The sequence below is a fragment of the Quercus robur genome, chromosome 8, assembly GCF_932294415.1.
Source record: "Quercus robur chromosome 8, dhQueRobu3.1, whole genome shotgun sequence".
Classification (NCBI taxonomy): domain Eukaryota; kingdom Viridiplantae; phylum Streptophyta; class Magnoliopsida; order Fagales; family Fagaceae; genus Quercus; species Quercus robur.
The window spans coordinates 25746196-25761758 of record NC_065541.1 but is presented as its reverse complement, the minus strand read 5'-3'; the positions used below and the strand labels follow the sequence as shown (position 1 = coordinate 25761758).

The 15563-nt window shown below is 39.4% G+C and overlaps 1 protein-coding gene across 1 annotated transcript; it reads left to right on the top strand.

Annotated features, from left to right (window-relative positions):
• Positions 1-1022: 1022 nt before the first annotated feature.
• LOC126695100 (uncharacterized) lies at positions 1023-4373 on the top strand. The gene is made up of 3 exons (XM_050391724.1): positions 1023-1291; positions 3479-3547; positions 4032-4373. The coding sequence occupies exons 1-3, from the start codon at positions 1118-1120 to the stop codon at positions 4224-4226; spliced, it is 438 nt and encodes a 145-aa protein (XP_050247681.1). The 5' UTR covers positions 1023-1117; the 3' UTR covers positions 4227-4373.
• Positions 4374-15563: the final 11190 nt, after the last annotated feature.

Here is a 15563-nt window from a genome sequence, read left to right as displayed (position 1 = left end):
AGGCACAAATCCACTTCTGCTACATAAAGGCCTAGGGTGTCTATGAACTTACTCGCGTGCTCAATGGCACTACCCTTTATGCCTTCATACTGCGCGAAAGTTCACGGCTCGTATCTATCAAGGTACAACTTGTTGAGTATCCTCAAGGGATGTGCTGGTTTTCTTGGATAAAATCTTTCTTTGGACATCTTGGCATTCTCTTGCTCCAGCAATGTTGCTACATTAGCTATTGTGACGAAGCACTGTTTCATATTCTGTTGGCCACCACCTACAGGAGTCTTTTCCTTATCCATCATGTGTTTGGGGTCGTGTTGACTCCCCTTTTCTTTTAGCCTTATCCTCCTTTAGCAGGCGGATCTCCTCCATCATCTGTTGCTACGAGAGTTTTAATGATTTTAGAATTTTTCCCATACTTGATCTTATGTGTCAACAGCAAATTTGATTTTTTTTTAAAATAATTTGACGTGGTGATGCAATTGATAGTTGACGTGGCATAAAAAATTATTTTTTATTACTCCGTTTGACACATCAAATTTTTCCATCTATGGGATAATGGCGGAAACCAAATTAACATGACACTAAAAGATTAGAAACCAAATTGACACAATTGAAATGTTAAGAACTAAATTGACATATGATATCTTTCTCAAAAAAAAAAAAAATAAATAAAATTGACATATGATATAAAAGATAGGGATCAAATATGTAATTTACCCTTAAAAATAACCTATCTTTGAACTTTAAATGTGTAGAAGTAAATAAAATCTAATTAACATTTCATCAAAAAAAAAAAAACTATTAACATGAAATTTGGCACAAATATAGAGAACATATAACTTAATCTAATATCGGAATCATTAGGTTTAAATCCATCACTTTCATTGTAAGAATGGAATAATTATCCTAAAATAAAATAAAAAGTTACATATATCCAATATATATTTTTTAGGACTTCCTCTCACTAGGCCAAGCCCAACACCTAGGCCTTGTGGACATAGAACACAACCTCTGTTACAAACTCGCAAGATGCGAAACTCTGTTAGGTACCCAAAAACCCCCAAACTTACTAGAAAGAAAAAACGTGGAGAATCTTGTCTTGGTGACCAAAACTCCAAACATGAAAGGAATAGGAGGACCGCTTCTATGCATAGGTGATTTGCTCAGCGATCTTGGAGAATCGGATGACACTGCAACTCCACACCACCATGAAACCCCTCTCTCATCTTCTCCCTCTTCAATTTCAAGCCCCACTAACGCCCCTCAAGCCTTGGACCTTACCAAGTTCTTTCAGGTTCATCTCCCATCACTCTTTTCCTTAAAACTTTTTCGATTTCACCATTATAAACATATCATAATCGCATTTTGGTTCATACCCATCTGAATTATCTAATGTACGTATATGTATACTAACGTTAATTAGACACATGATCAGAAAATTGGTTAAACGGATAAGGATCTGAAAAGGGTTGCACTTAGTTTTTCTGGGTATCATGTGCTTGGCCATGTGGATTTTGCATTTACATTTTTGCTAATTTTCCTGTATGTATTTCAATGATTGCTGATATGGGCTCCTCTCTACTGGGAGCCTGCAAATATTCAATTTAGCAAATTTGACAAAATGGCTTTAATTATAATGGAGCGTTCTGAGGGTATGATCATAGTTTTGGGTCAAATACTTTCAAGTGGTATTCTTAAACAAACAAAAAAGCCAAGTTGGTTGCATTCAAAGAAGAACTGGTTCAGAATCATTGTCCTATTGATCTCCAGTTTTGAAGGATAGCTTGACATTTTAGCAACTTGATGTAGGGATTTTATTTCCTTGATTTTAGGTGTTTTTAAGGATTTCCTAGTCAAAATTGAGTCCTTATATGGTCTTTTAAAGAATATTTTTTCTTGGAAAATAAGTTTACTGAAGCCTTTAAATTAGCCCCTAAGTTGTAAAGCGAAAATAAGAAGTCTTAATAAAATTACTTATCAAAAAAAAAGAAGTCTTAATAAAATTGCTATTGATTTAATTTATTTTTTTCATCTTGTGGATTCCATAATTCTTATAGGTTAAAGGTTTATGTTTAGAAAAAACGATATCTAGCCTTATTGAATTTCTGTTCTGTGTCACAACTTGTTTTTAACATTTTTATAACTTCACCACTCTTATCCTGATATGAGATGCCTTCAAATTGAGTAAAAAGCTCATTTCATTCTGTAGTCTTTAGAAAGTTGTTATATATTAGGGCAAGCTGTATGTACCATTATCATGGCGCTGTGATAGGGTCTGACTTGAATACATTTTCATTTGCCTTCTAAAGCGCTTAGCTAAATTAGACTGGTAAGGTAGCTGATTTGGCTTCAGTTATTAGTGATTGCTTGTCAGTTCTTGCAATGCATGATGAATCTTAATGGTAATCTATGCAGTTGAGAAAGGCATTTCTTTTGGCCTTTGACAGGAAGTCAGTCTTGTTATCGTTAACAATTATTCAGTTGTTAAAATTCTGTCTATGTAACTGGCCAAACTTAGCAAATTGGATGGTTTATTTCTTTAGATTCTAAAAATTTCTGTATGCAACCACAGAGACTAATGACTATTTTCCACCAACTTTTGGTCTAATATGGTGACATTTTTTGCCACCAGCTCTTTGTGGGGATCTTTAGTTTATTTGTAGGGCATTGTGATCATAACCTCAACTCGCTGTTCCTAGCTTCCGCTTATCCCTATTGGTGTGGTTCTTCAAGTAAAATATTATTGACCCCTCCTTATTGGTGCAGTCGTTCATCTTTCTTTGTATCCATCTTTAATGAAAATTTTCATCTAGCATTCAGGAAGATTTCTATCAAGGAAAAAGTTTTCATCCAAACTGGTTTGGGAGGAATCTCCTCCAACCCTATGTGTGGCGATTTCTAAAGCCATTCATATGTACTTTTAGTCACATGATCTATTTAAAAACCTCTCTAACAAACATTACTACCAGAAGTTCAAAATCTATTTTTGCACATATTTTCCCTTAACAGGTCATAAGTTTAGATGAGTGAACTGACCGTGGCTTGTGAGATGATAAATGATGTTAGGAGTGTGGCTTTCCCTTGGGTCACAAATGTCTTACTTCAGAATATACGTTATAGATGACTACAAATTTACTGAAGTGTTGCTACTTACATCTCAAAGTATTGGGTGTCAAATGCTAATTTGAAAAGTGCTATGTATTTAAAGAAGTGATATATGGGAGTGTCTTGAATTGCATGGAATGACTTAACTCCAGAATAGAAAAACTTTGCTTTGTGTTATAAATTTCATCCTATAATTTCCTTTGTACATGTTGGTTTTGAAGTAATGTAATCTTGCTAAATGCTGTTTAGAAATATAAGAGTTTCACTTTCAAATCAACAAGAAGGAATCTTTTGTTCCCAATTGTTATGTAATCTATGTTTCAGCATGTACATATTTTACAGAAGAATGCGTCTGATTTCATTGGTCTTGCTTCAGGAAGACTACGACCACTTGAATGAGGCACTTTCTGGTACAGACCACTCCTGGACGGCTCTAACTCTAAAGGTGATAAAGTGATCAGCATTGAAGGATATATTTAAGTATATCTAAAACATCTCTACATCAATGATTAGTGCTTTGGACATTATTGAACACATTATGCATCCCCACCATCACTGGTCGCTTCATCCACCATAAATTATTCATAATTTCTTAATTTTATATTACAATTGATGTCCTAGGATGCCAATGAGCTCTAGCTCAAAAAGCACCTCCTCTCCTTATAAAACAAGGTGGAGGGTGAGGTTGTGGGTTTAAGACATGTAATGTGTGTCATTACCAATAAAAAAAATTGATGTCATATGACACTTGCTATGATGGTTTTTTCCCCTTCTCTTTTGGGTGTGTTTTTGTGGATTTTGCTCTGCATAAAACTAGAGACATTGTCTTGACTGCACCCTCAATTTGTTTTCGCAAGGCTGTTAACTTGAGATGAGGTGTTTTCTTTGTTCTGATCATGTTGCTACCCTTCCCACTTTGTTTTTGGTAGTTATGCTCTGCGCTAGAAACTGCAAACGAATTGGTCCTGTCCACGAACTCAAATGCCAGGTTGTTGTCAGAGAAGGTTGGAGAGCTGGAGAAAATTGTCAAGAAAGGAGACTCTGCCATATCATCAGCCAAGGCAATCCATCTCTTTTTGAAACAAAAGCAAGGACTATTTATTGCCAGTCAAAATATCAAATAATCATGGTCTTATTAGGATCAAAGTTACTGAATATCAGATTTACAGGATGTTTTTATGTTGTCAGGAATGTACAAAGTCCCACATCTTTGTTAAGGATAAGGAAAAAAAATCATTCTGGGAGCTGTGGAATGTGAAACTTTTTTAACAGTGTTGAGTCTCCCTTTAGCTTAGTACAATATTTATATCTCCTATTTTGGATTAATTAGATGCTAAAATAAAATAAAATATTTACTTTTATTAATAAGTCATGATGTTGTGATTTCCATACAGAACAAGAATTTAAATAGTTATTTTTGTATTATACATGTCTGTACGGACCATGAACAAAGGCCTAGTCCAAAATCATGGCCTACTCTCTAAAACTAGCCCAACCCGTCTTGGCACTAAATCAAACAATACTGAGAATAAATCGAGCACCCGCTGAGCCGTGGACAAGAGATAGTGCCTTGGGGGAATCTGCCTACTGAGCATTACCCGATGTTGGGTGCAAGTTCCAAGGAGGTTATTTTAGGAGTGTGTAGTGAGTCTCATCTAGTCAGGAATATGGCATAGAGGGAGACCCACTAAAGGAAGGTTATAAAAGGGGGAAGGACTAAGGACGGTGTTAATGAGGCATTGGTAAAATTTGAGGTAGGGGGAGACACGAGGGAAATAAGGAAAAACACAGCTTAAGGGTCAAGGAGTCTTGCTCGGCTGAGCTTGAACCTTCTTAGGGGTCAAGGAAAATAGAGTATGGGGGACAAAATTGGCTTCTGTCCTTTTCGGGCAAAATAAATAGCATTCTACCCCCTTTCCCAAAATAATTAGGGAAATGTCTCTCTTTTGAAATTCGATTTTCTCAAAATTGAGTTAAGTCTTATAGTGACGTTTTCAAGGACTTATAGTGACGTTTTCAAGGATCTATATTGGCGTTTTTTAACTCAAGCTCCATGAAATTGAGTTATAGGTAAAAAACTTGCATAGAACTCGAGTTGATGGAGCTCAAGTTACAAAACGCCACTATAGGGTTTTAGAAATGTTTTTTTTTTTTTTTTTTTTTTTTTTTTTTTTTTTTTTTTTTTTTTTTAACTCGATTTTGAGAAAGTCGAGTTTCAAAAGAGGGACATTTTCCTAATTAGTTTGAGAAAGGAGGTAGAATGCTATTTGTTTTGCCCAAAAAGGGCAGAGGCCAATTTTGTCCAGAGTATGGGCCTTAACTCAACATAAGAGGTTTCATCGGTAGCAATTAGGGCAATCTCCTAGGCCTCCCACTGTGGGATAATCCTTACCCAATATACAAATAAATTAAGGGCCTAGCCCCAAAAGCTAAATGTTATTGGGCTAGGCCACCACAATTGGCACCGTCTGTGGGGACACAAGAGGTTTCATCGGTAGCAATTAGGGTCATTTACTAGGCCTCCCATTGTGGGATAATCCTTGCCCAGTATACAAATAAATTAGGGGCCTAGCCCTAAGAACCAAGTGTTATTGGGCTAGGCCACCACAATTGGCGTCGTTTGTGGGAATTCCTACTTCGTTGAAAGCCTAGAGTTGGTGAAAGACTCTATCAGATGGATAATCCACATCCAAATAAGGAGTTAGCGGGGTCTAAGGAAAACTGGTTAAGGGGCTCATCTCGGGCCCTTTGGTTAGTGGAGTGAGAGTGTAGAAGAAAGCACCGTGACCAAGACAAGCATGAAACTCAAGTGGACTCATATGTAGCGTCATCTAAAGGAGAGAGGATTATATCTTACATACTTGAGGCTTTATACCACAGTGATTGCGATCGTGAGATAAAGAGCTTGCAGAGGAAAATTAAGGAGTTAGAGCTAGAGATAAGGGGCAGGCGGTAGAGAAGGAACCATGAGGGGTTGTTCCATGAGCGAGACTCCACGAGTGAGTACATCGAAGGATCATCCCACTACGGCCATTCTCATCTGTCAAAAATAGGTCAAATGAATCCAGAGATCGCAATTTGATGTCACCAAGGAGAGAAAGATGCGAACATCCTAGTGCTGCCATGGATGCCATGAGCTGAGCACTCAAGAGAGTGGCTCGGTCACTGTTCTTCGAAGACATAGAGTGTACCATGATGCCAAGGCATTTTACTCGCCTACCGTTTACCTGCTATGATGGCGAGATCAATCTATTGGAACACATAAAGCTCATGGCACTTTACTCTCGGAATGATGTGCTTTTATGTAAAGTGTTCCCTTCTAGCCTCGGATCCATAACAATGAGGTGGTTCAAAGGTTTAAGGAAGGGTTCCATCCATAACTTCAAGGAGTTAATTCAGGCATTCAGGGCACACTTTGTTACGTGTAGCCAGGTCCTTTAGCCCATCGACGCCTTGTTATCGATGAAGATGAGGAGTGGGAAGACTTTCCGATCATATGTAAACCGGTATTGGGAGTTGTATAATGAGATTGGGGAAGACAATGAGTAGGTGGCCATGAGTACTTTTAGACTAGGGCTCCCTCAGCAATCTGAGTTGAGAGATTCCTTGACCATAGGGCCTCTCGAGAACATGCACTAGTTAATGAGATGGATTGAAGAGCATAAGAGTTTGGAGGATGGTCAGTTACAAAGTAAGGGGAAGGCCTTTGCTACTTCACAGTACCAAAAGGATCCCTGACCTAAGGACTTTCAAAAAAGGCCTCAAAGAGAAGAAAAGGGACAGAACCCCGATGTATGAACTGAAGGAGTGAATATGGCATTTAAAGAACTAGTAAATAAAATTTTGGAGAAGATAAAGCATAAACCATATTTCCATTGGCCCGTTAAGATGGGCGGGGATTCAACTAGAAGGAACTAGAGTCTGTACTGCACGTATCATTGAGACAACAGGTATACCATCGAATAGTGCAGGACATTCAAGGACTACCTAGAGCAACTCATTAGAGTTGGGCACCTGAGGGAGTACGTGGTTGGCTAAGGGGGAGGCACAACGGGACAGATGTCAGGAAGCCGAGGAGGTACACTGCCTCCTCCCTTTGGAATCATTGAGGTTATACATGTAGCATCCATTAGAGTGAGTGCCAGCCGTCAGAGGGGAATTCTAAGCATCACCCCTCAATAGGAGTTGGAGGTGGTAGATCGTCCCGAGAAGAAGCCCAGGTTGGCCAAAGAGAAAATAGCATTTAATGACGAGGATTTTAAGGGAACCACTTAGCCACACGATGACACATTGGTCGTGACCCTTAGGATTAGGGGTTTCCTTATGAAAAGGGTAATGATTGATCAGGGGAGTAGGGTTGTGATAATGTACCTAGATCTATTCAAGGGTTTGGGTCTGAAAGCTGAGGATCTCACAAAATACGACACTCTGCTTGTAGGGTTCGACAAAAAGATGGTGATGCTAGAGGGACAGATTAAGTTCCCGATGGTAACAGAGGGATAAGAAGTGATGGTGAATTTTATAGTTATGAATGCATTGTCACTGTACACGACAATCTTGGCACGACCATGGATCCATGCCATGGGAGCTATACTGTCCACACTGCATATGAAGGTGAAATTCCTTACAAAGTAAGGAATTATGGCAATGAAGGGTAACCAAAAAGTAGCCCGGTAATGCTTAGTGGCTGCGATTAACCATGAGATCAAATCGAAGGAGCAAGTAGAGTTAGACTCGTTATAGCAATCATAGTGCCTCGATGATTCTAACGGGGTTGACAATGCTAAGGAGTTAATTGAGGTCTGTGTTTTTCCTTATGAGGATAGGTATTTCTGAGTAGGGAAGAGCCTCCTAATTGAGTATTGTGTGAAGATGTTGTTATTACTGGTCCAAAATTTGAATATTTTTGCATGAAGCCCATACGAAGTGCCCGACATAGATCTAGAGCTTATAGTGCACAGATTGAACGTAGATCCCCTATTTCCACTAAAGAATCAAAAGTCAAGATGATTCACCAAGCACTACGTGGAAGCCGTGAAAGAAGAAGTGGAGAAGTTGAAGCAAACTGGGACTATCAAAGAAGTGTTCTTTCTGGATTTGTTAGCTAATACTGTGTTGGTGAAGAAAAATAGGAAACAGAGGGTCTGCGTTGACTTTACTAACCTTAATCGTGCATGCCCTAAGGACCCTTTTTCCGTCCTAAAGATATACCAGCTAGTGGATACCACCTACAGCCATATGAGGATGAGCTTTTTGGACGCCTTCCAGGGATATCACCAGATTGCCCTAGCCTCGGAAGACTAAGAGAAAACATATTTCATCTCTCTTGAAGGCAACTACCATTATACATTTATGTCCTTTGGTTTGAAGAATGTTGGGGTGACTTATCAGCAAATGGTTACTCGGATTTTTGGAGAACAGATTAATAAAACTGTGGAGGTATATGTTGACAATATGGTAGTTAAGAGTAAGAAGCCTGAAGAGTGCATCCCGAACCTAGCTGAAGTATTTAAGATATTGAGGCACCACAAGTTGCGCCTCAATGCTACTAAGTGTGCATTTGGGGTAAGGTCTAGTCGAGCAATCCTAAGGAAGTGCAAAAGCTCACGGGGATAATAGTAGCCTTCAACTGATTTGTGTCTAAATTAGCTGACAGATGCAAGCCTTTCTTTCAGTTACTGAGGAAATGGAAAGGGTTCCAGTAGACCGATGAATGTGATGAAGCCTTCCAAAGTTTGAAATTCTACCTGGCCCGTCCACCTATCCTATCCAATCCAGAGCCTATAAAAGACTTGTATATGTACTTGGTAGTGTCTGAGCATGTGGTATGTGCTGTGTTAATAAGAATCCAAAATGGAATGCAAAGGCCAGTGTATTATGTTAGCAAGACTTTGGTGGACTCGGAAAAGATGGCACTGGCCCTAGTGCACACTACTAGAAAGCTACCGCACTACTTCTAGGCCCACACGTTGTATGTTCTTACTGGCATCCCTTACAATTTTTTTTTAGGAGGTCAAATTTCATGGGGAGAATAGCTAAGTGGGGGACAAGGTTGGGATATTTTGATGTCAGGTATAAGGCGAGGAATGCCATCAAGGGGAAGGTACTGGCAGACTTTATAGCGGAATTCACCCTACCAATTGGTGATGTGCATAGGGTTTGCCAGGTTTCAATTTGGCCATGGAAGATGTATGTGGACGGGGTATCCAATGCCCATGAAGCTGGGATAGGAATCGTGTTGGAATCTCTAGAGGTTAGTGTCGATACCTCGCCTTGCGACTTTCTGCGTCAACCACCCATCGTGGCGACACTCGCGTGCATATATGGAGGAGGTGTGTCGTACCTTGGGTGTGTGACTAGAATGTGAGTCGATTTTATGGGAATTACCAAGGGTAAGTGAAGTCACCACCAATCATTGGGATTTTTCTAAAGTGTGATTGGTCACCTGACTCTATTTGATTTTATTACTGATCCTAGGTTAAGAAAAATGGCATTTTTTCTAATCTAATATGGACGGGCAAAAAATCTTGATTCTTGAGTTCAGAAGTTTGGTTACGTGTGGGGGAAGGTGTTAGGTACCCCACAACGCCTGTCCGTAGACAATCCTTTGTTTTGGTAAAATCATAATTTTCAGACATTGGCAGTTGAAAACAAGCTATTGGCATTAGCTTTTGGGACTTTAATTGTGTTGGGCTTTAAGGTTTGGTTTCAGAATGGGTGTGGTCCTAGTCAATGCTTTCCAAGTGTGTTTGAAGTCGTTACCAAATTTCCACGGCGAAAATCTGGCAGCATTTTGCCTTATTTTCATGGCAGAAATTCGACATTGCTTCGCCTCAAATGCGTTATAGCACTCAAAACGCTATTCTCACTAAGCTTTCGATGTGAGAATACAGCAATGGGGATGCCCCATTACGGCGAAAATCCAGCGGAGTTTCAAGTTTGGTGTGCTATGGCACACTGGCAAGGTTTTGCATCTGTGTATAAAGCACGCATCAACATGCTCGCATCGTGATGAGCTAAAGCCTTCTAAAGTGTTAAACATGTTGATACGTGTAGCATAAATGAGGAAACCAATGTTTCTTAGTGATATGGATTGTGACAATCACATTGCGATGATCATGCACACAATGTAGCTTGAATATGCACCTACGGCAATCTCCTTGAGCACATACCCATACTACAAGGTCAAGAGCTCTTATGACTAGAGAGAGTCACTCACATAGCCACGAGAGTCCATCATACAAAGTGCACAACCACCCACACCCACACAAGCATATATATATACATACATACATCATGTACAATGTTATCACACAGAGTGGGAAAGTAAACTAGACATTACCAACGTTCCAAGGGTATGACTCAGCAAGGTACAGGAAATGTAAAACAAACATTGCCATACCCAAAGAACGTGGCCCAAGCAAGGAGCAGGAAAATAAAAGGGGGTTGTACATAACATCACTAAGGCATGGGAGAACGTGTAAGTGGTTGAATCTAGACTCTACACATGGAGTAGCTGTGAGGGAAGGGAGAATAGGTGCTGGCTAAGAGAGCTTGTCTTGGTTCGTGCTAAAGGCGTGACTACCTTGGGAAGGAAATAAGATTTACATCTGACATGATACTCAAGCACTCACAAAAAGGGAAATAGTGACTTTCTAAGGTCAAAGGCTATGAGGACACCCCTTATTGGTTGAATGCACCATGAGTCACATTAGGAACATGTGTACCAATTACAGTACTCCTAATGTCCCTCTCAATGTCCAAGACTTGTCTCCCAAGTAGTTGCAAAGCTAGCTACCCACAGGTCGCAGTGCCACATTGGCGCAGTTCTTATCCCTTAGTTAGTAGATAGTATCATAGTTGTGAAAAGATCTAAAGGAAAGAATATGATGATTTGACACCTGTCCTTGTATTTAGCCATATTCCTTAGAGTATAAAAGGAACATGTAGTTGTGCTACTAGGGCAAGAACCTAACCATATATTTTGAGATGAAATTAGAGAGTTGGTAGGAGAGAAAGGCAACTTCATTGTAAACTGGTCTCTTTCCCACACATAATACAAGTTGAGCCAAGAAAGAATGTTATGTTCTTGCTTAAATCGTGGTTTTTTTACCCCTTATCTAGGATTTTTCATGTACATCCTGTGTTGTTTTGTTGATCAACTTCTTCTTCTTGTTTAAATGTGCATCTTTTTCATGTCCTACCATCGCTTTTTTTATTCCTTGTTTGAGTGTCATGACAAAGCTTGCATCTTTTTTAGCTTTCTCATGTAAATGTATTGTTAGATAACTTATTTCACTCATATAAATACACTCAAATCTAACTTGCACGTACATTTTTGGTGACTCCGTTGGGGATCTTTGGTTATTTTCCTCTTTAAGGGTGTTCTATTGAGTTGTACACCTCTGTTTGTAGTCACTTTGTCCATGCCTTCAAGAAAGAAGGTGGTTACTAGGATACTAGTGGGTGTGGGTGAGAACCATCGGTCAGAACCAAATACAGATCACGTGTCCATGCATTCTGAAGGCGCAGAATCCTCAGGAGAGAGTGGTCGTCATGAGACTAGGGGGATCATGGCTACCATTGAAGATCTTCAACCTTCTTGGGCTGTTATATGGGCAGAGTTTTAGTCCTTATGTCAGGAGACAGCTATACCTCAAGTTCCTTAAGGTCCTCAGTGGTCTCCTTATCTGACTAGGGAAGATACACATGCTTTTTTGTTTGAAGTTAAGAAGATGGAAAGTGTTGTTTATGTTGATACCAGGCCGTCTTATCCTGAAGAAATAGCTGGGAAACCTTACCCTGCTAACTACACACCTCCTATATTCCCGAAGTATGATGGAATAATTGGGAACGCTAAAGAGTTTATCAGGCAGTATGTAGACACGCTAACAGCTCACTCTCATGACCATGAGCTGAGTCTCAGAGAGTTCCCCAAGTCCTTAGAAGGTCGAGTTTTTACTTGATAAACCAATCTTGCACCAGGGTCAATTCTAAGTTGGAACGATTTGCTAACGCAATTCATGAAAAAGTTATTTGCTTTAGAGGAAAAGCTCACGTTGTCAAATCTACAACACGAAAAGCAAAGGGTTTCTGAAGGATTGCTATTGTATCTTCGCAGATTTCGAGATCTATCTCTATTGTATTGTGACCCTGTGGAGGAAGAAAGGCTGGTGGATGATTGTATTATGGGTATGCTGTATGAATATCGGTCTTACTTCTATCTTCAAACCTCTACTTTTACAAGACTTATAGAAGCTGCAAGAAGAACAAGTGCGTCCATAAGGAAGCTTTCAAAAGGTTCAACTTCACAAGCCGTGAGTGCTCCTAGACAACCATGGAGGAAAGAAAACAAGAAGGTGGAGGTTGTTGTGACAGAAGAGCCTAAGAAGGTGGCTAAAGGAAAGAAGAGGGACAGAGGTGGTATGCCCTCTCCTTTTACTTGTCCATTGAAGAGTTGTATAGCATCCTAGAAGCTTGGGTGAAAGATGGTGTAGTAACACTGCTTGAATGTAAGCATGAAACTACAGCGGAGGAAAAGCGAAATCCACTTTATTGTAGGTATCACAGGAGATGTGATCACCATACTATGGATTGCTATGCTTTGAGGAATATTTTCCATGATAGGGTAGGCAAGGGAGATTTGGTTATCAAAGCTAGGAAGAGAGCTAATCCAAGGATGCGTAGACTAGAGGTGGCAATGACTTTCTTCATAGGTCGTGAGGATCCTATGGAAGAAGAAGCAAAAAACATGGCTAGCAGTAGCTCAGCACTGCCACCGTTCGTAGATGAAGAAATGGTGATGAGAATCCAGCAAAAGGATAAAATACATTCATTTCTATAAAGGAATAGGTCTTAGACTGATGGCTAGAAGAGAAGCAACCCAAGCCTTGACCAGGGTGATGGAAAATAATCATGAAGTGGCCATTTTTGAAGGAAGCTTATTGCAAGTAGCATACCAGGAAGCAAAGGATTTAGTCACCTTTTCTAATAAGGATCTAGTCAATCAAGTTGTTAATGGTGATAGAACTTTATATGTTACTGCCTTTTTGGGAGCATCTCAAATCAAAAGGGCATTGGTAGACACTGGTGCATCCACTAATATTCTACCTTTCCCAACTTTTGATGCCTTGGGGATTCCAAGGGAAAGAATTATTCCTGAGCCAATGCAGGTGGCAGGAATAGGTGCCTTGCAACCAAATACTTTTGGGCATGTGTCTTTGGACCTTAGGGTTGGGCCAATTCAGGCACCTACTCTCATGCATGTGATGGAAGGCAATACATCTTATCATATCATCTTAGGTCGTCTATGGCTAAAGGCGTATAAAGCAGTGGCTTCCACATATCACCAGTGTGTGAAGGCCATTTAGAGGAACAATCAGGTAGTAATTGAGGACACCAAAATGCCTTTTGATAGAGCAAAACTTCATTTCGTTGAGGCAACTTTATATCAAGAGTACGAAGCTGAAGGTGAGAATAGAATTCTTCCTTTCAATCCCAAGTCGGTAGCGTTGTTGAAAGAATACAAGGATGTTTTTGCTTGGAGTTATCAAGAAATGCCAAATTTAATTCCAATCTTGGTAATGCACAAGTTAAAGGTAGATCCTAATGACAAATCTATGAAGCAGCCACCAAGGAAATATCTTTTGGATGTGGAAGAAAAGATAAAGCTTTAGATGCAAAAGCTTTTGAAGGCAGGATTCATTAAAGAGATTGAATGCCTGAGCTGGTTAGCTAACATAGTTCCAGTAAAGAAGAAAAATGGTCATATAAGGATCTGTGTGGATTTTCAGGATCTCAATAAAGCCTGTCCAAAGGATGAGTTCCCACTTCCTAATGTTGATATCTTGGTAGATGTAGTGGCTGGTCACAAGCGTTTCTCTTTTATGGATGGTTATAGTGGGTATAATCAGATTCTTATGGACCTAGTAGATGCTCTGAAAACTACTTTCAGGACATCTTTTGGAAATTATTTCTATAGGGTGATGCCTTTTGGATTGAAGAATGCGGGTGCAACATACCAAAGAACTATGACTTTGATCTTTGGTGATATGCTCCATAAGTAGGTGGAGGATTATGTTGATGATCTTATTATGAAGGCAAAGAATCCTATTGAACACTTGGTGCATCTAAGACAGATCTTTGAAAGATGATGGGAACATAACTTGAGGATGGGTCCCTCCAAGTGTGCCTTTGGAGTATCTTTAGGGAATTTCTTAGGATTTCTTATTCATTATTGGGGGATTGATTTGGACCCCACAAAGGCTAAAGCAATAGCTACTCTCAATCCTCCTACAACTCTAAAAGAGTTAAGAAGCTTTGTGGGAAAGGTTTCTGATAGGCCAAGAATGTATTGACCCCTTGCGATGAATTAACCAATTAATTAGCCAAGTTAATTAATTAATTCAATTTGCAAGCAATAAGTGTGGTAAAACAAACAAATCACCAAATAACTAAATGCAATGGAAAAATAAATTGATACAGTGATTTGTTTACGAATTGGGAAAACCTACACGGCAAAAACCCCATTGGGTGATTTTAAGGTCATCACTTCCGAGAATTCACTATTATCACAACAAGCGATTACAAGTAAAGGAATCCTAGTACCTTATACCAACCTACAATTGAACCCTTACCCCAAAATCTAATTGGACTTGTTCTGTAGTGACAATCTCTCCTTTCAATGCACGGCTCCCAGTACGTGACTAACTAATTCGATGTGCGGATCCCAATACGCGGCTTACTCACCAACTTGAGAAAGATGTTGACTGCAAAGTTCTTCAGTTCATTACACGATGAAGATTATGAAGCTCCTTGGTTATAGAATCCTACGGTGTATAAACACAGCAGCTTCTTCAAGAGAAAGATGAACTAGGGCATATGTCTTTGCATGAACACAACTTTGCTTTACACTTGCGCAACCTTTTACGGCCCTTAAAACAATCCTTATATATGTTTAGGGTTGTGAGAAAAGAAATCCCAAACATGTAATCATGGAATGGATTGAAATCAATTCTAAAAAACTGAATTTCATAAACCTCAATAGATAGCTAATCTGTCGAGCTAACTGTTGAGCATTGGGCTTCAACAGTTTTTTAAACCTCGATAGATACTAACTGTCGAGCTTTAAAATCCAACACTTCTTCACTTGTTTCTTGGACAGACTTGCATGGTTTTAACACTTAATCTTGAAACCTTGTTCCTTGAAGCATTAAACACATCCTAGATCTACCTAATTACAAGTAAAGTGTGTTTTGTCAAAGGATTAGCCAATTCTATATAGACATATATTCCTAACATTAAATCACATATGTCCTAACAGTTTCTTATTTAAGAAGATTCATTCCAGGCCTAGCTGAGATTTGAAAGCCTCTTATGGAGCAGACAGAGAAAGGAGTAACCTTTGTATGGTGTGATTAATGCCAAAAGGCATTCAAGAAGATTCAGATGATATTGGAGGA